Source organism: Tiliqua scincoides, chromosome 1 (assembly GCF_035046505.1).
Source record: "Tiliqua scincoides isolate rTilSci1 chromosome 1, rTilSci1.hap2, whole genome shotgun sequence".
Taxonomy (NCBI): Eukaryota; Metazoa; Chordata; class Lepidosauria; order Squamata; family Scincidae; genus Tiliqua; species Tiliqua scincoides.
This window is the reverse complement of record NC_089821.1, coordinates 39281325-39307733: the sequence shown is the minus strand read 5'-3', so window position 1 is coordinate 39307733 and position 26409 is coordinate 39281325. Positions and strand designations below refer to the sequence as shown.

General features: G+C 43.9%; 1 protein-coding gene across 1 annotated transcript in view; it reads right to left on the bottom strand.

Annotated features, from left to right (window-relative positions):
- ANO3 (anoctamin 3) overlaps positions 1-26409 on the bottom strand; it is a 295226-nt gene that overhangs the window by 112287 nt on the left and 156530 nt on the right. The window contains exons 2-4 of the mRNA XM_066626992.1: positions 16001-16207; positions 15799-15870; positions 3074-3210 (exon numbers count right to left, since the gene is read on the bottom strand). Coding sequence (XP_066483089.1) covers positions 3074-3210; positions 15799-15870; positions 16001-16207 — 416 coding nt within the window. The remainder of the gene's footprint in view (positions 1-3073; positions 3211-15798; positions 15871-16000; positions 16208-26409) is intronic.

Below are 26409 nucleotides of genomic sequence, written 5' to 3'. Positions count from 1 at the left end.
AGGTCTAAGTGGACCCCCATATGTCACAGAGGCTTACCCTTGGGTAAAGGAAAGATTGTTCCCTTACCCAGAGAGACTTCTGCAACTGCCGCTGCCCACCATAGAATGCAAGGGTAACCATTTTGGCACTGCTGCATCAATGGGGTGGGGGAATGGCTAAGATTGGGCTATCAGTCAACCATTTCCTTTTTCTCCCCACCTGTTCATCAGTTTCCTCTATGCTCCTCCTGCTCTGATTCCCTTTTTTTGGAGGTACCAAGCTGGGAGATAGGTGAGCCATGTCTCACAGAGGTCAAAGCGCCCTTGACCTCTATTTGTGTACTATTAGCATATGTGTCCAATTGCATTTTGGTAATATAATGTGTCAATTGACCACAAATTTTCATTGTGTTGGCCAGGGGTGTCCAAACCTTTTGATAGGAGGGCCACATCATCTCTCTGACACTGTGTTGGGGGCTGGGGGGGGGAAGAATTAATTTACATTTCAAATTTGTATAAATTTACATAAATATTTTAGAGATGGAACTTATATGAATGAATGGTCTTGCAATAGCTCAAGGCCTATAAAAGGCCTTGCACAAAGCAAAGCTAGCCTTTTCTTTGCTGTCGCTGCTGCATCACAGACATGACACAGCAAGCCGTGGAGGGAGCCCTCATCCCACAGCTCACGCGAGAGGTCAAACAGTCGCCCTCATGCTGACAGCAGTTGCGTTGGGCCAGTGTGGGCTCCAGTAAGTCTCTGGAGGGCCAGAGGCTCATTGGAGACTGGGGGTTCCCTGCAGGCCAGATTGGGAGTCCCTGAAGGCTGCAAGTGGCCCCCAAGCTGGGGTTTGGGCACCCTTGTGTTAGGCAAATGTGCAGCTATGTGGGGTTATTGTCTGTTGGCTCCTTCTCTCAGGCTGACAGAAAAATTTTACAAATCTGTTTGTTTTGCAGCAAAAAGTTGCAAAACACCTCCAGTTGCAAAACACCTCCATTCAAGCCATTCCTTTCAAAGACGTATATTAAATTTAAAGTACAAGTCACACAATATCCATAACACAGGTTAGAAAAAGGCTGAGGACCTACAGTTCACAGTGGCGGCCAAGAAAGGCAATATGGAGGGGATTAAGAACTTCATCATTCCTCTGCCAAGAGAACTAGTAAATAACTTCACACTGAATAATGCATCCCTGATACCTGCCCAAGCTGAGGAAACTTGGCTACCACCAACACTGTGGGCAGAGACTAAATAAATCTGCATTAACATGCAAAAGATGTTTGCAGTTTATGAAACAGCTCATCTGAAAGAACACAATCAACAGGAGTTACAACCTCTCAGCACAAGTTTATAACTGCAATGAAGCATTTGAAAGACTTGTCACAAAATCTTACACATCACACAAACTGCTGCCTGTCTGTGAATCAAACTACAACTGACAGTGGGCCCAATCCTTTCCAACTTTCCAGTGCCAGTGTAGCTGCAATACAGCCCCTAGGCAAGAGAACAAATGTTCTCTTACCTTGTGAAGGCCTCCATAATTGCCCTCAGACCACAGGAGGCAGCTCACACCCCATTGGCACGGCTACACCAGGGATGGAAAGTTGAATAGGATTTGGCCCAGTGGCATTAGTGTTTACCCTGAGGGTTCTTATTTTCATTTTTTATTTTGCTTTTCTTGTTACACAAAACAACTGTGGGAAGCTGCAATCTGCATTGGAATTTTGCATGAAGGGAAGGAGTGTTTGCCTTGTCTATTTCTCTGCAGTGAATTTTTCTGATTGTGGCTGCAGTCCTATCCACATCTTCCTGATAGGAAACCCAGAGTGACCAGATATGTTGGAGGACAGAGTGCCTACACCTTTAACCATTGTTTAGAAGAGGAAATTTTGACTGGTGCAGCTCAACATGGAAGGGTTTAGAAAGCTACATCTGCCAAAATTCCCTCTTCAGTGCAATAGTTAAAGGTATAGGCACTCTGTCTTCCATTGTATCTGTCACCCTGAGTAAGCCCCACTGAACACAATGGAGAGGGCAAAGGGGAGGGATGGTTCCAGGGGGCAGCAACTTGTGTCAATCCAATCATTGTTCCCTCTCCCTTACTCTCCTCTCCCATTTTGCTGGTGCAGATCCAAGGAGACCCATTCAAGCAGTGGAGGTTTGCCCCTGGTAAGGAAGTGACTGCCTCCTCATAGGTTTGACTGTAATGGCAGAGGAATTGGGGTGTTTAGTTAGAATCAAGTTGTTAGTGTTGGCTTTTGTTTTCTTCTACTATCAAAATCACAATGTTTCCACTTTTTTTTTGTCTCTGCTGCTAGTTTCCAACTTCACTTTGTGAGACCTAACTCAAAATGAGTAGCATATGCAAATTAATGTAATTAAGCTATTTGCTTATCTCTGTTTTTAGTGGGAATTTCCTGCCCATTCTCTAAAAATAGGGCATAACAACTACATTAATCCTTGGAGGGAAAAAAAATCTCAGCAGCCCGGAGCAGCACTGTTAACCCTTTGCTACAGATGAGACTCTGGGTTTGCCTAAATCCATCCAATGAATTTGCAGCTGGGAGTCCATCCATAGTCAGGATCTTAAGCCAGTTGTCCATTTTGATCAAAAGGGGTGAGGTTCACATCCAGCTGAGTTGATGTCATCAGGACTCTTGCTTGTCTCCGTGGTGGCCTTGTGCTGGGCGCAAGGTTGCCAGCATCCTTACTGGACCTCCAGGTAAGCCTCTGTGATAGCCTCCAGTTTACCTGGTAAGCTGGCGGTTCAGCAAGAATGCTGCAGCGACTGTTCCCAGTGTGAAGCCACCACAGAGACCTGGCGTGGGGCTGGATGCCATGGGTAAGAGGAAGGCCCTCCCCTTCCCAGCATGACCACACTGCTCCAAGTGGAGGCCCCATCCTCTGTGGTGGCAATGAGGGAGTACAGCAGCAAGATGTGTGTTGGATGCCACTGCATGATGTTATCATGATCTAGTCTTCAATTTGTATTACAGTTCTGTTGTGAAATCATCCATGCATATTTTAAACTGAGTCCTCAGAATAGCAGAAACACAAATACATTTTTTAAAACACAATCCTATAGTTTATTACCTTTAATGATGACTTAGTCCGAGATTCTGGTTTCTGTCTTGTAGGCGTATTTTTAATAAGCAGAGACTGATCTGTACGAGAATCATAATTCCCATGTTCTGAATCATCTGTATATGTGTCTTTCTCTCTTCCTATGTCTGAGGGGAGAAAAACACCAAAAACAGATGGACTTATTTGATATTACTATGGAGATATTATAGCAATGATTCAAGATAGCCCCCTAATTATCTGTCTTTAATTAGTTTCTTATATGTTCTTCCATCTTCCTCCAAAACCTTATTGTTCATACAAAATCTGATGGTTCCCATAAGCAAAATATTAATTCATCTTTTGCTTAATTCTAAGACACTTTCCATTTTTTTTTTAGGAACAAGCTTAATGTTGGTGTTCTTCTGTTGTCAAATTTGTCCAGAAGACCCAAGCCAAACAAGGAATGCAAAACAAAAATGGGTATATTAAAAGTGTCTTGTGACCATAAATCTTGTTTTCCCTTCATAGAACATTAATTTTTTTAAAATCTTCATCAGGCCAGCCACCTGATGAGGCAAAAACAACAGCTCCCTCCCTATGCAAATATGTAAATCAGAGTGGTCCAACATGCAGCCACATGGGGCCCATGAGGTCTCTTTTGGTGGCCCACGAGAAGCCTGCCACACTCACTTCCCCTTACTTCAGCGGCTTTTCAATCTCCCTGCTGTGCCATTCTGGCTTCTCCTTTGGAGAAGGAGAAGCAGGAATGGAATGGCAGAGAGATTGAAATGTTCCAATGTTTTCAGCACCTTCTCCTCCTTCTGCTTTTCCTGCCACCATCTCCTTCTAGTGACTTCAGCAGCTCAGAACCCAGCAGCTCAGAGGTGACACCATCACATCACTGCCAATTACGTCTGCATTTGTACCCTCAGGGGATGGCACCAGGGTATTGTGGACCCCTTAGCGGTTAAAGTGGGGCCATCCTGCTGTAGCTTAATGAATAAAGATTTTTTAGAGTTGCTCAGAAATTCTAGTCATGACAGCTACGGATACGTGCAAAACAAGTGAACAAAAATTTTACAGGGATCAAACAAATTCGCAATTGAGGTAGTTTATTCTGCTTACTTGGATTCATGATGTGATGTACCCTAAACCAAAACCTATTTTGAGGAGTTCATTGAATGTGCAGCTGTGGAATGTTGTGCTCTTTGGAGAAGGGCCTAGTACCTCCTTCTCTTATAGTGTTGGCAGACCACCCTTTCCTGAAGAACCCCTCCTTGATCCCACTGTGTATGAGTCACCAGCTGGTCTCTAATGTCCTGTTTTGGGGGAAAGTGTTCAAGCAGGTGATTATGGTCCAAGATCAACAATATTATGGGAGGGGCGTGGCAGTTAGGTTTGCCATTAATTTGTACAACCGTATATTCATTTTTTGATCTGATCATATGCAAAGTGATTGGACTTACTTGAAATCCATTACTTGCACTACATGCTCATGAATCAATTTATAATGCATGACCACATGCAATAATTAATTACAGTAAAATCACCCAGAATATCATCTATAATTTACTCCTGTTTCTCTTTGTATATAAATAATATTTCATGAGCCAATTGAAATATTGAAAAGGACAGCAATTTTCCATCATTACCCTGATTCAAATGCACTGGTGGACAGAGGAGCATAGCAAGCTATTAATATGCAAGTGACACAGATGCTGCAATGTCAGAAACCTAAATATAGCACTAATGTTTGGCTTGCCAAAGAGAAGTCCCTGTATCTAATAGAGGGATGTATTCCACATATTCCATACTGGGATATTATTGAGGCATATTGAGGCATAGCAGCCTCTCACATGGAATGGAAAATGTATGAATTAGAGGCATATTTACTGATCATAATTAAAGAATGTCAATTACATAAAAAGCTATGGGGGTGATCTGGAATCTTTCCTACATGTGGCATTATGTGCACAGGCTAGCATAGGAGAAGTCTGCCGCTGAAATCCTTACACGCATCTGCAGGCAGAGAGTTCCGTACACAAAGGGGAAAATCTGAAGGAGGACTGCGTTGTCTCCCCACTCCTGTCTAAATGGACAATTTCAGTATGATTTGCTAATCTGGCATGTGCCAAAAAAAAATAAATTGAAAATCCATGAAGAATGGCTTCAAGTGATTAAGTCCCACCTTGTGCAAGTGGCATGACACCCTGATCCCCACATCAGCCCCATATGGTCCTTGAAAGTCTTTCCTAAGGGTCTAGGGATAATCCAAGATAGGATAAATAATGGGAGCCTGGAGGATAGGAGGATTCCCCAGGATTGTGCTGCTGCCGGGGAAAGAGCGGGGGTTTCTAGCTTACCTGAAGCCAGCCTCTGGGAGGGTGCGGTGAGCCCTGTGGATGCCTCTGCAGGGCTCCCCAAGCCTTGAAATGATAAAAATCACAATTGGAAGCCATTTCTGGTTTTGCAAATGGAAAATAGAAGTGGCCTCCGATAGCAATTTTTATTCATTTTGTGACTTGGGGAGTCCTGTAGAGCAGTGGTTCTCAAACTGGTGGGTTGCGACCCACCAGTTCGTGTAACACTTCCCCCGTTCCTTTAAGGGGTGGGGGAAGGGGAGGAAGGCAACAACGCAATCCCCAGGATCGTGTCGCAAAGGGGGCGAGGGGGTGTGCTTGTGCCTTACTTTGCATGATACTGGGCTGCAGCAGGCTGCAGGAGGTGCAGGCAGCCCTGAACAGCGCTCCCCAACACTTGGAACCTGCAAAAGAAGCAGGTGCAAAGAGAGGTTCCCCCCTTCGTGACGTGATCCTGGGGATCACGTTGCTGCCCTAGCCCCTCCCACACAAGAACTTACTGAGGGAGTAAAGCTCCCTCAAAGTTTGAGAAACCCTGCTGTAGAGGCATCTGCAGGGCTCCTTGCACCTGTGGAACCTGTGACTGGCTTCAGGTAAGCCGGAAACCTCTCTTTTCCTGGCAGCAGTGCAATCCTGGGGATCAAGCTGGCAAAAGAGTAGATCCAAGTAGGCCCATAAGGGATGGTTGAAGTAGGCCTATGGAATGGTTGGAGAGAATGGTTGGGGCTGCATAGCCCCAGGATGCAGTGGAGGCTATGTTAGAGGTGCTGAACCAGGCGGGCTGACTAAGGATGGGATTGGGCTGTAAGAAAGTTGCATGCACTTTCCCAGTGGCATAGCTAATGATTGTGTAGTCTGGTGCCAAGCTCAAAATGTTGCCCCGGAAGTGATGTTGAGACAAGGCCATGAAGCCACTCATGCTAACAGACCAAATGTTTAATGAAGCAAATGTTATGCCATGCTATGAGTGTATGTAGCCATTATGCTGAAATTAATCATTTATGTTTACTTATGTTAATAATGTTAATGCAATGTTATGGGTGAGTTAGTTAAGTTTATATGTTTAAGAAGTAAGGAAAATGCTATGCTTATTATGTTTAGCATGCCCACAAACAAATTTGCAAAAATCACTGCGCTTGTCTGAAGCAGGCCTGAAACAGCAAAAGCCAACAAGCAGGTTGTAAATCAGTCCTAAGGAATGCTAAGGACAAGATAAGGGTTCAGGCTTTAAAGCACTGTTTGAGTAAGGTGCTGGATTTTCCATCTGTCAGGCTAATTGGTAGCATGAGAGATGATTTAAGCTTCTCTTGGAAGCAAATTTAATAGAGAGGCAAATTCCACTTTCAAGTTGCTTTAAGCAGAGAATTGAAAAGGGAGAAAGCATTATTGCATTTTAAAACATTCAGGCTTTTCTTTTTAAACCAAAATATGCACTGGGAAGAGCTATTAGAAAGTTTCATGTCAAAAGAGTCTTGTATATGCATTACACCAAAGCAACATACCAGAGCATCACAGAAATGCCAAATATTCAATATTTTAATAGTTAATAATTATAGAGTGTAATTAACACATGTAATAGTTTAGGAATATGTTTTACTGTTTGAAAGTTAGTAACAGCATGAAATACACAGAAAGGGGAAAAGTTATTAAGCCATAAGTTTGAAAATGTAATTCTAATGCAACCTTGAAAAGGCAGGTGCCTGGCTAAAGTTAATTAAGAGAGTCTGACAAGAAACACTGGAATGTGGTATGAAGTTACGGTTTACAGATAAGACTCTTATCTAGGCAAGGGCATTCCTAACTCTGTAGGTCCCGCCTGTCACTTTTAATTGGAACTAGAAAGAATTACAACTCAAAGAGAGACAGATAAGGGGTAGTCAGGATACACTCGCACCATTAATTAGGAAGAGTTATAGCAGATAACTAAGGGTTTATACACAGGTCAGAGACATTTTAATAGGAAGAAAGGCCTTGGCAGAGACAGTAAATCTGTTGCTAATTAAAATAGGGTTTGACAAATACAGACATCAGCAGAAACAGACAGGAACATATAAGCAGAAATGGACAGGAACAAGATAATATGAGAAAGCCCCTAACTGGCAAAACATTCCTGAGAATCTCTGTCAGATCTAAAAGCTGACAGGAGGGGCTAGATTTAATTGAAATAAAGAGAAAAGTCTCTTAAAATCTTTATTTACAATAAGAAATTGGTTTGTTTTGAATTAAATATACCACTATGCATCACAATAACAAAGTCATATAAAGGGAATTAATAAAGGAAAAATCAAAAGGCTAGCTTAATTCTGTCAAGGTCAGGGGATAATTGCAAAAGACATATCAAACCTAGTACTGTAATAAATGAGTAAACAGTGCTACTTAGTGGTTTTGAAATATGTATGTATTTGCCTTTTTTAGAACTTTTAACTTGAAACTGACCAATCAAATGTTTGTAATGTGATCTCTAGCCAATCCTGAGAAAGCCTCCATCTCTGATGTCATAACCCCAGCCAATGACAGTGTGAGATTTTCAAACAAAGAAGCCAAAATGCTATATAAGCAAGAGGTTCACACTGAAACATTGCTCTCTCTCTGGAGGCTCTGGGAGTTCCCACATAGCTCCCATAGCTCTCTTCATTTGGACAGGAGTCCCTGAGAAGCCCGTTGCTGGCAATGAAATAAAGCTTGCAGACAATCACCACTCTTGCCTACTGAGTTTGCTTTTGAACTTTGCTGCTCACCTTGCAACAATGTCACAACCGGAAGTGATGTCACGTATGGGCTTTTTCAAAAGTGAAAAGGCATCTATCTGCTATCTGTGGTCAAAGAAGATTTTACCCCCCCCCCCCGACAAAATCAAATTAATTAAGTAAATAAATAAAAAAGTGTGCCCCTGATAGGTTCGAGACACTGTATTGGGGTGAAGAGGGATGGTTATTCTTCTCTTGCTAAATATTAGAGGGGCACCTCTTGAACAACAGTCAGTGTCATAGGTCGGTTTTGAGTTAAGAAAATTTACTTTTTGTTCTATAAGGCAATTATGTTTTCATTTTCTGGTTAATTAGCCATAACTTTTGATAGAATACAGATATTCCAATGGGGTTTGTTTCATTGCATTCTACATTAAATTACCTTTCCAATGATGTATAACATGATGGTATTAATCATATATACCAAGATTTTCACATTTTTGGTCACTAGTGTCAAGCTCAGCTTGTTGCCCTCTAATGCTTGATGCCCAGTGCAACTCCCCTGCACCCCCTTAGCTATGCCACTGCACTGTCCCAGAGATTTGTGAGCCAAGAAAGAAGTGCAGTGGGCCCTCCTTATTTGCGAGTTTGGCACCTGTGTATTTGCTTAAATGCAAGTGCCGACCCTGCAGCTGGAGGGCTTCAAGGATGTCTTGGAAGCAACTGGAAGTGCCATCCAAATGTTCCTGGAAAGTTTTCTGAGGCACGGGAAACTGAAAACCAGAAGTGCCTTCTGAATGTGCCTGAAAGGCCTTCTGAGGCCTCCCTTACAGTAGGCCAACCACGGTGCAAGCTAACCACGGATTTGATTATCCATGAAAATAGCTAATGGGAGGGCGATCCTATAAGATACCCACAGTAGTCAGACTCGTAATGGAAAGTAAACTTTAGCAAAAGGAAAGTAACGTTTCTGCTTTGAGATTCAAAGATCTATAACCTTAAAGCCTTTAAAAATAAAAGTCTAATAGTAGTTACCATACAGATTTTGAATATTAACAAGTACAGTAAACTTAAGTTTACTTTGATAATTCAGATTCCTTTGATGAATCTAGCTATGTCATCTTGAAAAATCAAAGCCTAGATTCTTCTTTATTTATGCTGAATTGCTCCCTTGAGAAACTCATTGGTTTAGCATCTTTTACTCACATGAATGTGGTAAGCTTTTTAAAAAGATACAATTCTACTAAGCTTTTCTGCAGTTTATCTGAACTCTCAAGGCAATTCTAGGTTAATTAATATGTTGGCACTATGGATTACTCTGCAACCAGATTGATGCTTGGGCACATTTCCACTCCCAATCTAAAAGCAACAGTATTTCCTCTTATCCAAAAATAAATATGTATTGCCTTTGTCCACAAAGATCACTTGTCTGTGAAGCTATTTGCATATGTTAAATTCAGGACTGGCATAAGGGAAGACAACAGCTTTCTTAAAATAGATGCAATTACTATAGTAAAATATAAAGTATAGTAACCATAACTAAACTGGTGTGTTTGGGAGGAGGGGATTCCTCAATTTGAAACCTAGAGAGTCATTTTCCCTTTAATGGAGGAGGATATGACAGTGAAAGTGACTTTAAACTATTGTAAAATGGTGCATGCAGCGCTCCGTTGGTGGTCATTCTGCAAATGTGCCCATTGAATCCAGTAAGCCAGCAGTGGGGGCTTGGAAAGAGAAGGGAGTGAGAGAACTGGGGGTGTAACTAGGTGCAGAGGGGGGTAAGAACTAGAATGGAGAGGAGATGGGAGGGGTAGATCCAGAGGCAATGGCACACACCAGAACATATTCCCTCCATTTTAATCCTTCCTGTCCCTTTTCTCTCCTCCGACATATGCCACCAAAAGGGGTGGTGTATGTCCGAGGAGACTCATAGATAGTCCCAGGGCTTATGTGGGTAAGTGTAAATATTTGCCCTTGCCCCACCCCCATTGCTGGAATCAGTGTACACCTTTTTGGTGAAGCTGCATTCGTGCTGCTGGCAGTGGATAGGATTGGTTCTAAGGGCCCAATCCTATCCAATTTTCCAGCACTGACGCAGCCACAATGAAGCCCCAAAGTAAAAAAAACAAATATTCCCTTATCTTGAGGAGGCTTCAATGACTGTCCCACCAGTGTAGGATGCAGTACTCACCCTGTTGGCATGGCTGCATCAGTACAGGAATGTTGGATAGGATTAGACTCTATGTTCCCCAACTTGGTGGGAGATGCAGACAGTGAAGTGGGGCTTCCAGTAAGTGGCATGGCTTCCAGTGAACCTTCTCGGACCAGCTATTTTGCTGGTGCAAGTCTGAGGAGACTCAGAGGATCTTGGTGTGCATGGCTGCTACTAAGATCCTCCCCCTCTAACCCACTTCCCCACATTCTTCCTTTCCTGAATCTCCTCAATCCTTCTCTGCCCCCCCCACTGTCCTACCTGCTCTGCTGGGGCTTCTGCGTGCTGCACAGGGCCTGCACAGGGCCTCCAGCCATTTGTGTTGGCAGTCATGGTGCGCATGACAGCGACACAGCTTTTGCACCATTGTCCTGTGCTTTACTGTCACAGATTGTAAGATCTGCCATCATAAGGCCCCCATAGGATTGGCCTATTAGTCTATTATCACCCTCCATGCTAATACTCATGTCTGCTCACTCAGTGCTGCTGAGTGGCTTGCCGAGGGCAAGTGAAGTCCTACTAGAAACAAGATTTCAATAATGGATGCCTGATTTACAGCTCAGCTTCTTAGACCCTACATGACATGAGCTCTTTGAATTTGCGAGGTTACTAGCCTGTCATCCCAATATGTGCTCAACTCTGGCAATCAAACTGCAGGACAAGTGGTTTTACATTTACTGTACATGAGAAAAACCTAATGTTCCAGGAACATTGGTGAACTCCATGTCAAGGAAATTCAACAACTGTGGAAACAAAGTGCCACATGCAGGGGAGGGTACCAGGATGCAGGGTGTGTCTTGTTGTCTTGTGTGCTCCCTGAAGTATTTGGTGGGCCTTTGTGAGATGCAGGAAGCTGGACTAGGTGAGCCTTTGGCCTGATCCAGCGGGGCTCTTAATATCTTTCTACATATCTACCTTGGTACAGAGATAGGCACAGACCCAGTATATTTCTGCTGGGTTGAGTACCATCTCAGATTCTGTGAGAAAGTAGGCCACCATCTTTTCCAGGCTCTGAGTTCTGAATGCGACAAATGTTTCTACACAGAACATGTTACACTACAGCAGCCTAGTTCTTGCAGCAGCCATGTTGGCAACCTAGCAGTGATTCAATGCATCTCCAGTTGGTCCTACCAGCCTGAGACTGCAAAGGGAGGGGCCTCAAATACCCAGCAGGCTATAGTGATTGGCTGGTTAGCTAGGTGGCAAATTTGCTTCTTCTGCATTTGCTTCTCGCTCTTTGATAAGCCAGATAATTCTGAAAGTTCCAAGGACCAAAATTCCAATGCTGATGCATCCGCTGCAGACTTTCCTACAGTGGAGTTTTCCATCCATCAGCTTCTCAAAGGAATTTTTCATGTCAAAACCATGAAGCGGAACTGTAAGCCACATTCATTCCAAATCTCTTGTGGTTGTCAACATAGCGGCGCATTTCCTAAAGGGCTTGAAGATTCACCTGGAATTTTTTACCACTGATTTTAAAGGGTTCAGTATCTGCTGCTTTCTTGCCTTCTTTTGTACAAAGCCACTGTATGCTTTTCCTTTTATTTGCCCTTCCTTGAAGCTGCATGATTAAATATTTACATCCCGTACTTAATTCTGATCCATCTTTAATGTCCTCATGGGACAGTTCGTAGTAGATCACTGTGGAAATGAAACACATTAATCATCTGTGTTTGGTAAGCTCCATGAGTGTTCTAGTACTGACTATAGACGTGTCATTCTTCCTTTTTTTCATTCACTAGCACAGTGCTAAAGTGCTTTAGGGGAAGAACAAGGCCCACTTATCAGGTTGGGTGTGAAAGAACACTTTGACGATCATATGTAAAAACTCTAAAAACAAAGATGCCCTGAACCCTGTTGCATTCAAGCCTGAGTTGCATAAAGTCTGAGTTGCAAATTTAAGGATACTTCAGGCAGACCTAGACAAGTGCCCTTCTAGGACCTCTGGAGGCAATGCTCTGGAGGCAATCCTGCTGAGGCTGAGCCTCAGAACGGCTCTAGACACAAACAGAGCAAGGCTTTGGTCGTGTTCGGAGCTTGGTGGGTGCCCGAAATCTGTGTGACTTGGTTTCACGCGAAATTTGGTATCCACAAGAGGTCCAGGAACAGAACCCTCGTGGATAAAGTGGGTCCACCTGTACATTCCCGCTGGCTGGGGCTCTGCTGTGCATTCCTCAACTCCTGACAGGGAAAGCTGACAGTGTGGAGGAGGAGTGACAAACAGCCAGTATCAAGTCATCACAGTACAGAGTAAATGATGCTGCACTTCTGCTGATCTGAACCACAAAAAAAGTCTTTTTGACAAATTTCATTGTGGGGGAGGTTCTCCCAATTCACTTCAGAGAGCTGTTTGCAGGGGGAGAGATGAAAACAGTGTGTGTGTGTGTGTGTGTGTGTGTGTGTGTGTGTGACGTGCATGTGTATGCATGCACATGTGTGTATTTTAACATGCCATCTCTGCCGGATCCACTCCCTCAGAGTCTCCCCACACTCTATTATGCCCTTCCTCACCCACATTCAGCTTTTCCCCTACTCCTCCCACCTGTCCCACTGGCTTACCTGCTCTGGTGGGCAGTGGAAGAGCTGACAATGTATGTGGGAAGGTATTCCCACCAGTCTCCCAGCAGCAAACTACTCAGCAAGCTACCAGAAAGCATACTTTTTTTACGGCACTTTTTCAGCAGTCAGTGTTGGCGGCACACACATTCTGCCAGCACTCAGCCCAGACAGGATTGGACTGTACATTGCAGAGTTCTGCTGCAGCCAATAAAACCCAGTGGAGGTACGCCTACCCCTTCCACTTCAGAATTTTGTTTTGTAAATTCCCCTATTCTTCCTCTACTCATGTCCTTTTTAAAAATCCCCTGAACTGGAATTTTTTTACATTCTTCTCTTCCTCAAATGTTTGAAAAATTTTCACTTCTCCACCCTACAAAAAAATATTCACGTTGTTGTGGTCATTTTGTTAAGGTCACTTTTGGTGAAAAAATAGTGTAACAAAATGGGGTGGGGCATTTACATTTGCATGATGCTACATGTTTTGAATAGTGAATAGCGAGCTCCCCATGGCTCAAGTCCAATTGGCTTGGATGTGAGCCAAGCAGCTTCCCCCCAAACACTGAAAAATCTGAATTCAGCTCCTTAAGGAAGACACATCCTTTGCCAGCCAGGGAGCATGGAGAATGGGGCTTGAGGGTGACGGACGGCTAACAAGGAATTGTTCTTTCATTCAGATTTTAATCCATGCTGGAGAGACAAATTCAGGGGCTTCTGATGCACTCTGTTCTTTTGAAATGAGCATTACCAAACCCTTCAAGTTCTTTTCTGGGCTCAAGCTGGGCAAACATTGCCAGCGTATTTCACAACAATGGGGAAAGTGAAGCCATCAACAAGCTGATGCCTTATCTGGCAGCAGCCTTGCGCCTCCCATGATGTCTAATTCCTTCCTTATTTTGAAAACAACCCCCTTGAAATGAGTGGCATTTATTTCAGAATACATATGTTTATTCCACAAATTTGGAACGGCATGTGACAACTGCTGCTGGAGACACGTTGCGACAGGAGGGGCTCTAATTCAGATGTTACATTCTTGTCCTGTCACAGCTGCATTCTGGTAAGAAGCAGAACAGCAAACTGAGTTTGTTCTTGATCCATCCTTCAGAGTCTCTGTTTTTAATCTAATTTGGGAAAATACAGTAGACGATCCAGATGGTAGATTATAGAGTGCCAAAAATTATGAATCTTGTAAATTACCATAAGTGCATAATGTTGTTCCACATGAGCAGAGTACTGGGAATATATTTTCCCCTTCCTCTATTTGGTGCTAAGCCGGGGCAGGGCTTTCTGGGACATTAGAGACCATGTGTCTTATCCAGCAGCATAACCAGAGTGGTGCAAAATGATAAGTAGTGCAGGCTCCTGAATATGAGTGTAAGCAGCCCCTCCCACTCGTCCTTAGAGCCATTCAGGCAGCAACAGCAAGCTGATTCAATTATCCATATCCTTGGTTCTCCATGCCACCCTGCACCCACCATGTCCATTACCTTCCATTTGCTTCATTAGCAAGCAGGCACGTTTCTTGCTTTTAGAACAGGAACATAATAAGCAGGTAGGCAGGCAGGCAGGCAGCCTGCATGGTAGGGGGATATAGTCAGAACATTAACCGGAAGCAGGAAGCTTCCTGTTGTAGTATGCCTGTTCTACAAATGTACAAGTAGAGATGGAGCCCACGTGCAAAAGAAGGAAGAGGGCTGGGTGCTGGTGCCTTAAGAACCCTCTGAGACCGCCCAGCTCCAGCCCTCCTCCAATCTCCCCACAGGGGAGGAGACTCTCGTGTTCCAGGCTGGGCCAAACAAACCCCGATCTCGCTGCTTACATTGCGTGATCGGCATTAGTTGCAACTCCAATCCCTCACCCCCATCCAGGAAACTGAGAACCAAAAATAATTTGCTTCTTTCATCAGCTTTTCACAAAAGCTGTCCCCAAAGTTGAAAAGTTCAGAGCACACAAGAATTTTCTAGGTACTCTAGGTGCTTTCTGGAGTTTTACAGGCAACAATGTGTTCTTTGACATACTGGTTCACTAGTGCACAGTGGGCAAAAATAAATGAATGACAGCCCAATCCTATCCACACTTTCCTGGGAGTAAGTCTCATTGACTCTAATGGGACTTACTTCTGAGTAGACATGCATAGGATTGGGCTCTGAAGCAATGCCATGATCACCAAGTAAGACCATGTGGACAGAATGTCCCCATCTCATATTTCCACCTTGTCACATTACCCCCCAAAAGGACAAAGCATCAGTGTAGATGAGCCAAAGGCACTGCTTTAAATTGCTTGTGAGCCAAATTCTATCCTACTTTCCAGTGCTGGTGCAGCCATGCCAACGGGACATGTGCTGCATCCAATGGTAGGGGACAGCCACGGAGGCCTCCTCCAGGTATGGGAATATTTGTTCCCTTTCTTTGGGTCTGCATTGCAGCTACACTAGCACTGGAATGTTGGATAGGATTGGGCCGTGTCTCAGCAAATAGTATTCTCATTTTCTAACTGGAGGTTGGTAAGGCAGAGAGAGAGAGAGAGAGTATGGGGAAAGTATAGAAATAGATCAGTGGTTCCTGACCTGGGGTGCATGTACCCTTAGGGGTACATGCCAGTACCTTTGGGGGTGCTTGAAAAAGAATGGAATAATGGTGAGAAAAGATAGGTCTGTATTAGAATGACTTGCAGGGATGGCAAGGCAGGAAGGAAGGCAGCTAGCTGGCTGTGAAAACCCTAGCAACTGTTACTTTCTGGTCATCATGTATTTTTTAGATATGGATCAGAAGTTGAAAACATATAAATTTAAAATAAGAGCAACTATATTAATTACAAACATTCTGCAAGATGAAGGGTACAATTTATGTTATTGTGGAATGTATGGGCTGCCAGGGGGTACACAAGTGAAAAAAAAAAGTGGGAACCACTGAAATAGATTATTGAGCAGGAAAACTCACCTAAAAATGGATCACTGTATTCCGTATTAGACAGCTTGAGTAAATTGTTTTCCAAGGTTTCCATCACTTTAGCTAAAAGAAAAAAATTTTTTTTAATTTTAATCACAGTCATTGCTGTAAAAAAGCAAGTTAGCATCCTTACATTTAGAAAGCATCATGAATTAGAACACAAACTCAGGCATGTCACTCAGCACATGCCTACCTCGTTCTGACACGATATCGACTGTAGCGGTTGATGCCCCTGCGCTCACTGGCTGAGGTTGAGGCTGCACTCGGTTTGGCTGAAGAAATGAGGAGTGCTTGCTCAGACTGTGAGGATGTGTTTGGCTCTGAGGGAGGCATGGCAAGGACCTTCTGGAGGGCTTTAAGGGGGGTTCTTTCACAGTCTCGCTCCTGCTAGTATTCATGCCTGAAACACACGGAAATGAAATGGGTAAGAAAACAGCAGCCATTTTATGTGAACTGTGAAACAACAATCAAGTTATTGCACAGTAAACATAATCCCAACAAAGGTGTTGACACTCTCACTTTTGTAATGAATAGATGTGCTGTCATCTTTTAAATGTCACAGGTGTATAGAGAGCGTTTACACAGTAGCATGAATATCTTTTGAATACATTTAGAAAAATATATTAGGAAGGAGAGCAGTACTTTTACATTATTTTGTTTACACAGCTCTAGGTTTGATGGAGCCTTCATGGACCTGACCTCTGGGGGTTCTCCTGGACTACTTGGGCCTTGTGTCCTGGCTTTGGAAGCAGATGCAACAATGCATGGAACATGGTGGGAGAAAGAGCATGGCCAGTAGCTGCCACCATCTAATAAAACACTGTTGTTTCTGGACCACTGAAAATGAAAGACACCCCTATTTGTTGATATGGCAAGAGGTGAGGTGCAGTTGGTTGCTGGTTCGGTCCAACAGCCAGGACAGGCTTCAGCCACGGGCCCTCAGCAACTTTGTGCCAACACTGCCCCTGGTCATTTTAACTTTGGGCATGAAACATTACTTGCCAGAGCTGTGTCTTTCTCCCAGCACTCTCTCTAAAGATCTGACCACAAAACTATGTACCCAAAATGCACCTGATTCAAGAAGGAAACAGGCACCTACAACTCCAAATTGAGAAAAGACAGGCACATCATTAGCAACTAAATACTACATTCAGTCATGCCATTTGGAGATTCTTCTACATGAAGCTAATGTGTTGATTTCAGGAAGAATCACACCCAAGGTATTTTGCAATATCAATTCAACCTTCATACATGATATAAGTGAGCAGTGCAAGTTAAAGGATGTCTTTAAAAGGATGTGTAACTCCGGAGGTATCTAAACATCACCTTGGTAATCGTGTACTGTATAATGCTTTGGTGGAAAGCCAATTAAAATAATTATTTAGTAACAATATAATAACATGGGATTTTCAATGGTTGTTTACTGCAACGCCTCTGGTTTTTCTCCAGATAAGCACACTAAAAATAAACTACTTTTTAACTGCTTTCATGAGTACTAATGCACATTTTTAGAAGATATTTATTTAGTTATTTATTTAGTTATGTATTTTTTGAATTGCTACCCCACCTCCCTACCACTCATTGGGGCACACAAGGTGGCTTACAACATAAAAACAATACAAGGTAAAAGTTTAAAACAATACTAAAACATTAAAACATAAAATAATTAAAACAATAAAACAAATCAGATCCAATGGATCGTGCATCTATTAAACTTAGGGCACAATCCTAACCCCTGAGTTAGGCTGGCACAAGTCACTTGTGCCGACTTTAGAGTCGGGGAGGCCAGCGCAAGGAAGTTGAAGAACAGGAGTTGGGCAGCAGGAGGTGGGGCCAGGATCTGGCGGGTTATGCTGGATTCTGACCCCATTCCTTGTTTGGCACTGAGAAGCCGTTCTGTTCTGCTCAGATTTGAGCCACCTTCTGAGGTGGCACAGATCAAAGTAGACCCATTGGGGCCCGTGCAGCGCAGCAAGGGGTAAGGGGAAAGTTTTCCCCTTGTCTCAGGTTGCACCAATTCTGGCCCCAAACCTGTGCTAGATACAGCACAGACCCATTAGCCTGCCTGTTCCAGTGCAAGTTAGGATCGGGCTGTCACATTCATTAAAACAGTGTTTCTCAAACTGTGGGTTGGAACCCACTAGGTGGGTCGCAAGCCAATTTCAGGTGGGTCCCCAGTCATTTCAATATTTTATTTTTAATATTGAACTTGATGCTGCCGTAGTATGTGACTGCATTTGGGGAAATGTTACAGATCTATACTTTGAACAGGCTACTATGTATATGCTTTTAACAATGATAATCAATGGGACTTACTCCTGGGTAAGTGTGGGTAGAATTACAACCCAGGATTGTTAAAAATTTTCCTGCTTGATGATGTCACTTCTGGTCATGACAGCACTTCTGGTGGGTCCTGACAGATTCTCATTCTAAAAAGTGGGTCCTGGTGCTAAAAGTTTGAGAACACTGCATTAAAAGATCTTTGTCAATGCATCCCCAAAGGCTGATGTTTCCACACAGTCCAGAGTTTGACTTTCCAAAGATCAGACCTGTTATGATGTTCTTTTTCTTCATTAAAATTTCGCAGTAGAAAAGTGGCAGATGATTTAGAGGCCATTGCAGTGACATTGTAGTGCTTCAAAAAATGAAATGCAGTTTTAAACAAAGCTAAAGATCTAAACACGTTAAATAAGATGGCTTTGTGCCACCCCAGGTAACAGTGATTTATTTTCCAAAGTACTAAATCATATTTCTGCACAAGTTGTCAGCACAAGTAGCAATCATCTGGGGAATGACATATTGAAAATTATTTCTAGTGAATAGATAAGACTTCTTAGAAAAAAATCTTCGTGTTATGAATTCTTATTGTGTCTTTAAATATATGTATAATCAGGAGGTCAGGAGGTCTGGTCTAGAGGGTAGAGCCTCCGTTTGCCTGAAAATAACATCCGCAGGTCACCAGCAGCGTGAATGGTGAGACCTTGAAGCAGCTGACAAGCCCAGCTGAGTTACTCCACCTTCTCTTTGGTGTGAGCGAAGAAGCGTCTTGGCTGCTCTCCATGTGAGAGGTGAAGGAACTGCTTGTCAGCTTGTGTGGGAGGAAACTGGAGGCCAGAATGTGTTACCAGATCAGAAAAATCCATCTGAAATGTTGTGGTTCTTGAAAGATAGAACCTTTCTTCGATTGTAAAAATCCCTACGGGGATTTAGAACAGCCTGCCCCTGTAAACCGCCTTGAATAAAGTCTGAGGAGAAATCTAACGACCAAGAAAGGCAGTATATAAATACCTGTATTAATCATTATCATCATCAGTATCAAGTATCAACATCAGTAGAACATAAGATTTGAGATTTCTGGTCTACCCCGCCTCAATCTAAATTATAAGGATCTAAAACAGTGTTCTGACCTTTTGGAAAGATAGCAGGCTAACAGCCCAATCCTGAGTTTTCTGGTGCCCAGAGGAGGAGCAGCACCAAAATGGCTGCAGCTGTATGCTATGGCTGCTGGGAAGCTATTGACAGGGTAATGAGGAGGCTCGCAATGGGGTTGCTCAACTCTGCACCAGCTATTTAGCCAGTGCAGAATAAAGCAGCCTTGTGTCGGGCCAGGAGGCCCAATGAGGGATCTTGATCTGGCAGAGCCAGCTCCACTGGTCCCACCTACCTTCCATCCCACTCCCTTCCCCAGACACACCTTCCCCAACCCTGGAACGCCTCCCTCTGCTGCACTCACCTTTCCACCACCCGGAGCAAAGGATGAGCTCCAGGTGGTGCGCAAGGAGCCTCCTGCAGGCACTGGCCCAATGTGGATGAGTGCTGGGCCGGCACCAGTAGTGGTCTGGCGGTAAGTGTAGCTGATGTGCTTTATGGCATGTTTGTGACACTGAGCGCTGGTGCTGGGCCAGCGCTGACTGGATAGGATTGGACCCTAATCCAGCAGAGGTCTGAGAATATTGTTACAGATACACACATAGAAGACAGCACTCACACAATAAGCGAGGGTTTCTCCCATTCACTTCAATGATGCGGGCACATGAAGATCTTCCATGTAAGTGAATGGGGAAGCCTCACAAGAATAGCAAAGTATACAAGTATACTCCTCCAACACCAGTTCCTTTAAGAGTGTAGTAGAGACAAGGAGGCATCTTATAAGACTCTCATTCTGAGGGAAAGGAAACGGATGATTTTGTTCTGCACTTCAATCTGGTATTATACAGGGAAATACGCTGATAGGTTGTGACTTCTGTATGAAAGAATAATCTGTGGTATGGAATCTGTGGGAAACTGCTTGCTCCCAACATTTACTCAGAGCTTTGCTCTTACTCAAAGTGGGTTTCAAACCAATGTACATTCTGGAAAAAAAGGTTTGTGAGAAACATTTTGCAATCTGGTCTAGTCAATTTCCCATTTATTAATTATTTGAGAATAGAGAGAGCAGCAGAAATGAGAATGAGAACAATGGAGTAAACACAACTTTCTACTTCCTTTTTCTGTTTGACAGAAATACATTCCTGTCTGAACAATTATCAAGTTACCAATGATGGATGAGGTCTCTTATCACTGTAGCATTTAAGGGGAGGTGCCTCATCTTTCCTACAAAGAGAGCTCTTATGTCAGCATCTGGGATACAGAGACCCCATGACACACTCAGACTTCATTCTGGTTATCGTAGACTTTAACTCTTAGATCTGGATTAATATTATTTCTTTGATATTTAGTACTATCAAGTGGGATAGATCCAAAGACGCCCTTCTACTAGCAGAAAGTCTCTCTAACTAACTTAAGTCCTTTTTCCATCTTGGCAAAGGAAAGTGAACTGAAATCCCAATATATATATTTTTTATTTCCCAACTGGAATGGTGTGCAATGTTTGTTCCTCTGGGTTCCACATCTTTGACTGTAGGCTGAATCACAAAGCATACAAAAGCAAGTCCTAATGTCCCAAGTGCAAAGAGTCCCGCACTGGAAAGCTTGCTCAGCAATGGTGAACTGCTTACACCTTAGGCCCAAGGGTCTTGTACTACAATGAACTGCACATATACTGACCATTAGGCTTGCTTTACACTCAGAGTCTAGGGATTTAGGGCCCAATCCTATACTTACCTAGTGCCAGAGAGTAAAAAGTGCTGGTGCTGGGCTCATGCCAGTCAGGTGCTAGGTCCAGTGCCAGCAGGAGGAGGATATGCCACTTCCATGGGTGAGATCACTGGGTGTCGGTGTGCCCTTTCAGGGCGGGGGGAGGGCAGGACAAGGGCAGCGCAGAAGGAGGAACTGGTGTGGGAAGAGGTTGGGACCAGCGGAACCCTGCTCCACTGGATCCTGAATTCTATGCCAAAAGGACCAGCTCAGAGGCTCTCATGTCTGTGCTTGCAAAATCGCAGGTGCAGATGCGAAGAGACCTATTGCCAGGGCTGGGGCTTTCCTTGAGGGAAGGGAACTTTAATCCCCTTTCCCTGAGGAGATTCCCAGTTACTTCCCAGCACCGACTGGATACAGTAGCAGCCACTTTGGCACTGCTGCTCTAGTGGGTGCTGGGAAGCAGAGGACTGAGCTGTTAAAGTGGCCGAGATTATCAGTGGCTGCTGTTCAAGTCCTGGGATATTTCTACTCTAAGAGCTTTGGAATAGGCAAGTTTCAACTTGGATAACAGATCACAGAACAGTGCTACCACGTGAACTCTTTCCACTCTTGCTTTCCGGATACAACCCATAGTGTATGAGAGAAATGTCTTGATATTCCTCCAGCATCTCTAGAGTTTGCATAAGCATAGTTCACAGTATCTGTTTGGTAACTTGACACACAATGAGACCACAAGATCTGGTCCCAGAAAATGTATGTTACCGAAACAATGATTCCCAAATAAAGCCTCAGCACTTGCAGTTAATGCTTCCCTTTAGACATTTTCCCCATTGTGGTAAAAATAAGCAATCTGGTCATTATAAAAACATTTTTTAAAAAAAAATAGGGGAGCATTTAATTGCTAAGGGACTTTGTACTGAACAAGGTGCATTTTCAATTAAAAATTAAAGTACCCAAAGTACAGATTTGCAGGCTCGCCACTCTATATAGTAATTAACACTTCAAAACAAAATTACTGCATTTCCCAAGTGAAAAAACAAAGGGAGAAGCGTTTCTCCATTATACATTTTTGTTTATGTTATTGACTGAATCTGTGTTCTGCTAATTCCTAAAACCCATTGAAAGATACAGGGAGGGTTCAGAAGTAATGCAGACCCAGTTTAATGTATGAACCAGAGCCTACCCACAACCTTAATTTGTGCTAACTGTAGTTTGTGCCAACTCTTATGTCTGAATGTACAGACAATGACAAACCATAGCTAGGACCATTGTTTCATTTCAAGAGGATGTTGCACCATGGAGACAGGAGTGAATGTACCAACGCTGATGGGAAAAAAGGCATACAAACTACTCTAAACCATGATCTGCTCTATGACTAGAACAGGGGTGGGCAAGCCCCATCCCAGGGGCCATTTGTGGCCCTCAGAGGTCCCCCAATCCAGCCTGCAGGGAGCCCCCAGTCTCTAGTAAGCGTCTGACTCATTGGAGACTGTTGAAGTCCATGACAGCCGGTCGTGACTGCCAGACGCGAGCTGTAGACCAAGTTAGAACAAGGCCTTTTATAGTCTCCATGTGTTTTCTGCTTTTCCCTGGGCATTATTTTAACCCCCCGCCCCATTGCCTCTGAATAACTTATGTCTCCATGTGTTTCTGGCTTGGTGTGTATATTTTCACTGTGCAAGAGCTGTGTGGCAAACAGTTCATAGTTCATGTGGTTCTACATGCCTGTATTATAGTTCTCATATGTATTATAAATAAGCTCAGTAAAATTCCTTCATTAATGTAAGTCCTATCTCCAAAATATTCATTTATGTAAATTTGTGTAAATGTATTCAAATTTGAAATGTAAATCAATTCTTCCCCCCCCCCCCGGCCCCCAACACAGTGTCAGAGAGATGATGTGGCCCTCCTGCCAAAATGTTTGCCCACCCCTGGACTAGAAGCTTAAACTTCTAAACTTGTGGATTCTTAACTATGGTTAGTTCAAACCATGATTTTGTGCCATATCTAAAACCAGAGACAGGCTGCTGCTGAAAAGAATATGCACAGATACTGACTTAGGTCCTAATCCTAAGCGTGGTCAGCAACACTCTCTCTTGTGCTGTCTAGGCAATGACTGTTGTGAAAGTGTTGTAAGGCACTTTGTAGTGGCTAGGAGATAAACAGCACTGATGGAGAGGCCAGCGCCAGTGGGCACTGGGCCTCCATGCCAGTGGGATGACTAGAGGAATTCACCAACAGTAAGTTCCCTGCCAGATGGGGAGAAGACATTCCTGGGTGAAGGGAAAGCAATGTGAGGAGGTGTAACTAGGTGGGGGGGATGGTGGCCGGGAGGGGGGTAGTTCAGGCCCAAGTGGGGGGTGGGGATGGCAGCAGAGGCTGCCACCAAATTCATGCTTGGAAGCCCTACACAGGCTACTGAAATCTGCACCAGCTATGAAGCTGTTACAGATTCAAGTAACCCCATAGAAGCTGTCCCAACATGGAGTAAGGGAACCGATGTTCCCCTTACCCCAATAAGACCTCCAGCTGCTTCTCTGGCCCTGCAGGGCCAGCAGCAGTTACTTTGGGTACAGTAAACCTGCTGTTTTGTATTGTATAGTTTGTTTTGTCATGGCCTGGGCCCCTCTGGAAATCTAGACCCTGGGATTTTGCACTCTTGCCCCCCTTTTGCAGACCTGCTTCTCCACTTGAAATCTTGCTTTTCCTTTCAAAAGAGGTACAGGTGTGTGTCACTTAACAACAGGGATACGTTCTCCGATCCCCAATGTTTTGAGATTAGGTTATTAAGTGAACATTCAGTCCAATCTATTGCCTTCATTGTGTAAACAGACACTCCCTGCCAGACACTAGCTAGCTGCACAGGCTACTGGAGATAGATTGCCTTCTTGCATTATTATAAGATAGATTGCATTAAGAGTCTCTCTGTTGTGTAAGCAGACACTCTGCTGCAGGCTATGGGAGATGTGATTGCCTCATTAAGAGCATCTTTATTGTGCTTTGACCACCATCATATATTAGGTCTGTTGTTAAGTGAACAGTCGTTAAGCGGTGCACACCTGTATTTATTCATTACAGGCAGCTAGTATTTATTTTGCCCCAATCATATTGATGAGAGACCTGGGCAATGTTCTGCAATGGGACACCTCCCCCCTCTCTTCATGATTTCTTGTTTGATTGTAGCAATTTTTTTTAGATCACTGTTTCTCAATGTTAGTCCCCTACTGTACCACTTTACACAATTCCCCTATTGGAAGTACCACCAGAAGTAACGGGCAATTGACAGCCCAATCCTGAGCTGCCCGGGGCGCCCAGTCTCAGCAGCTCTGAGAAGGGCTGCTGCTGGATCCTGCACCTCCTGAGCTACCGCAGGAGGCGCCTTGGGAGAAGGGGAAACTCGCACCCTTCCCCCGAGTAAGGTAAGTAGCCCCACAATGGGGCTACTCACTTTACCACTGACCACAAGGTCGGCGGTAAGGTAACAGCACTTGTGTAGGGTGCGCAGCCCTACACGAGTGCCCTGGATCTTGTGGAACGGAGCTCCACAGACCCTCCTCCCATCCCTCCCCCAGGCATGCCTCCAGCCCGCCCCCCTCCTTGCGTCACACCTCCCCGTCATGCCTCCCGTCTGCCCTCTCTCCGCCCCTGCTGGCCTCCCCCCTCCCCAGAACTCCTCCTCCCCGCCCCTGCCCCCACCTACCGTTCCGCAGCTCAGCGGTCCAGGAGACTGCTGAGCTGCAGAAGCTAGGAGACCGCCCCGCACTAGCCCAGCACCAGCGGGAGCCCAGCGGTGAGGCTCCCAAACGTGCCTTACGGCACATTTGCGACAGTACTTGGCAGCATGGAGCCATGCCGCCAAGCACAGAATTGGGCCCTAAGTCATCACCAGATATTTCCAGATTGGGAGGCCAGACGCAACACAACAAACACCAGTAAGAGGCTCTGGACAGATGGGAGGACTTTTGTGAGCATGTGACATACACACCTCCAAGCCAAACCTCCTGCTGCTGCTTGTCAAGTTGTGTTGTGGTTCGTGCTGCCAGGCAGTGGGAATCTGGGGGTTCCATGGGTATCACCAGACACCAACTCAAGTACCACTTGTGGTACAAGTACCACTGGTTGAAAAACACTGTTCCAGATCTTAATGTCCTGTCAGTAAAAAGGGCGAAATAATTTATTTTGACTTTAGTCCTCAGGTTATATAGGTTCTTTTTTTTTTTTTAATGTTACTGATGTTTTGTTTGATTTTGTAGCATCAAAATGGAGACTAAAGGCACAATCCTAACCAGATCTACTCAAGAAGTAAGTCCTATTTGGTTCAATGGGGCTTACTCTCAGGAAAGTGTGGTTAGGATTGCAGCCTGAAGTGATCATTTTCAGGCAGTCTACTAGACAGGATAGGACAGCTTCGATGAGGCATTAATTGATGGTTGGGCATTTAGAGACTAGCAGTTCTAACTGGCAATTATACAAGGGTTAGCAAAACCCAGATAAACAATGCTGAGATCAGAGGAAGCATTTACTGACACTAGAGAAATGTAGAGCAGGCACGATTACTGCTGTCCAACATCTGTCTCTAGCAATCCCATTAAATGTAAACTCCCATAGATATGCTTGGAAACAGTATTCTTTTATGAGGCTTTTGACACTGCTAGTGCCTTGAAGTATTGGCTCATAGCCTATGAATATTTCAAGCACACCGTTCTATACTATACTAGTTCCCTCTCTTTAAGCAAGAACAAACAAGTGAACAATGCCTTGTGCTATTTCTCAGGCCAATTAACATATACACGCAAGTTTGTATTTATGTATGAAGTAATAAGGATTCAAAGAGCTACTTTATGTGCACACACGGGCTTGGTGCACTGTGGGAATTTTTGAAACTTTTTCATCGACCCCTATATGACATCGCCAATTGGTTTGTTTTTTTTTTTAACATTAATTTTAATTTTTTTTTTTAACTACCTGTAGTTTTAGGCATGGCAGATTGCTCATCAAGAAACACAAATGAATGACCTTGGAATTGAAATTGTAGCTGTTCAAATTTCAGTCCTTCATGGGAGACTATCAAAATTGTTAGGGCACTGCCAGAAGAAATGTAAAGATGGGATTTTGTACATACAGGTTGAGCCTCATTATTCACATGGGTTCCCTTCCAAGCACTCATGTGGATGGCAAAAAACTACTATAGCAAATCAACTTAAAAAACAAAGTTTCTTTGTTCTGGTGATTTAAAAACAGCCTTGCTGACCTTTGTGATGTAAGATAAGAGTCATTAAGAAGACAATCCATCAATTAGTCCTCCTCCAAGCACTTACAAAGGCACTTCACTTAGTCCCTCCCTTCACCAATGCAAAGTGATCGCCTTTCTTTCACTTGCTCAGGGGGAAGGGAGGGGTCGCCTGGAGAGAGGATTGATGAATTGCCAGCCAGCTGCCCCCCCTCTCATTAATGAGGCTATTGTTAAAGGACTGTTCAGTTTTTTAAACTTTTAAAGGGGTGCATTTTTCCCCTTCTCCAGGG